The 1,380-nt window shown below is 37.7% G+C and overlaps 1 protein-coding gene across 1 annotated transcript; it reads left to right on the top strand.

Annotated features, from left to right (window-relative positions):
* Positions 1-35: 35 nt before the first annotated feature.
* Positions 36-1,309, top strand: LOC107580615 (BAG family molecular chaperone regulator 1-like; the record flags this gene model as incomplete). The annotated part of the gene is made up of 5 exons (XM_016266287.1): positions 36-141; positions 464-589; positions 826-908; positions 988-1,101; positions 1,202-1,309. Coding segments are annotated over exons 1-5 (468 nt in total), but the record flags the coding sequence as incomplete, so codon positions are not given.
* Positions 1,310-1,380: the final 71 nt, after the last annotated feature.

Genomic DNA, 1,380 nt, shown 5'->3' with positions numbered 1-1,380 from the left:
ACACACACACACACACACACACACACACACACATACGTCACTTCCGGTTCCATGTGCATACACTGAAGTTGTGAAGCGTTAGCTAATAGTGTGCTGAATCTGATATGGCGGATATCACAATGGCAGTGACAGTTGCTTATGGTAAAGATAACTGACTACCTTTTTATATTTGAAAACATTAAGATGAATCGAAAATAAATGCAGTCGATATTTTTATTGAGGCTTTATACGGCACGACAGTGTTGAAGCTAGCTACCAGTATTTGAGCATCCCTCTAAACCACAGACGTTTATTCCAATATTAGTTACATTCTGAGGCTAAGAATGTATATTTTGAGTTTCCAGGTTAATTGTAATCTAATTACGGTTAGTTAATGTGTAAATGTCAATGCTGGATTTGCAGATAACGGTGCCAGTTAGCTCTCTGAATCATTTTGAGTATTGAACATGTCTTCTTGTCTCAGGCTCAACCAAACACAACATCACTTTAACAGCACAGGATGGACATGAACCACTGTTAAAGGATTTGTGTGAAGCGCTGACAGAAGCCACAGGAGTGCCAGTACCATCCCAGAAAGTCATATTTAAAGGTAACACAGTATACACTCTTCATGTGCTTCATGCGTTATATTTACTCAACTGTAAATGGCCACCTGTGTTTTCGGTATAAACTACAGAAATTATCATTAGTTGAACTCAACAGAATGATGCAGTGTTTGAAATAAAAGCATCGTTAGTCTGTGCCAGTGCAACAGTAACATTGTATTGTTGATTGCAAGAATATCTGGATCGCTAGAATCGTAACATTATGTTGTTCTGGTTGTAGGGAAATCACTGAAGGAGATGGAGGAGCCTCTGTCCAGCTTTGGAATAAAGCAGGGTTGTAAACTGATGATGATTGGAAAGAGGGTAAAATGTGCCATTCATTAATTCATATAGATAGAACTGTAATTATTTCTGAGTCTGACAAGCTGCTTTATTTTTACAGAACAGCCCGGAGGAGGAAGCTGAACTTAAAAAGCTCAAAGACATTGAAAAGTCAGTGGAACAAACCGCCAAGAAGCTTGAGAAGGTGGATGGTGAACTCACAGGACTGAAGAATGTATGTAACATGGATAAAAATCTGTTTATTCCTCTTCTTGAACACTGTACTTATGTATTTGGCAATATGGTAATTTCATTATTTAATGGATTATTTACAGGGTTTTCTTGCAAAAGAATTGCAAGCCGAGGCTCTTAACAAACTGGACCACAGGGTGAAAGTTGCCTCTGAGCAGTTCATGAAAATCCTAGAGGAAATAGATGGAATGGTAATTGTTTTTCGTTGTTGTTATATTGTTTCTTAAAGGGGTCATATGATGCTTTTTTAAAGATCATTATT

Source organism: Sinocyclocheilus grahami, unplaced genomic scaffold, assembly GCF_001515645.1.
Source record: "Sinocyclocheilus grahami isolate Dianchi unplaced genomic scaffold, SAMN03320097.WGS_v1.1 scaffold37686.1, whole genome shotgun sequence".
In the NCBI taxonomy this organism is placed as follows: domain Eukaryota; kingdom Metazoa; phylum Chordata; class Actinopteri; order Cypriniformes; family Cyprinidae; genus Sinocyclocheilus; species Sinocyclocheilus grahami.
The sequence above is the reverse complement of the archived record's forward strand: the minus strand, read 5'-3'. Positions and strand labels throughout refer to the sequence as shown.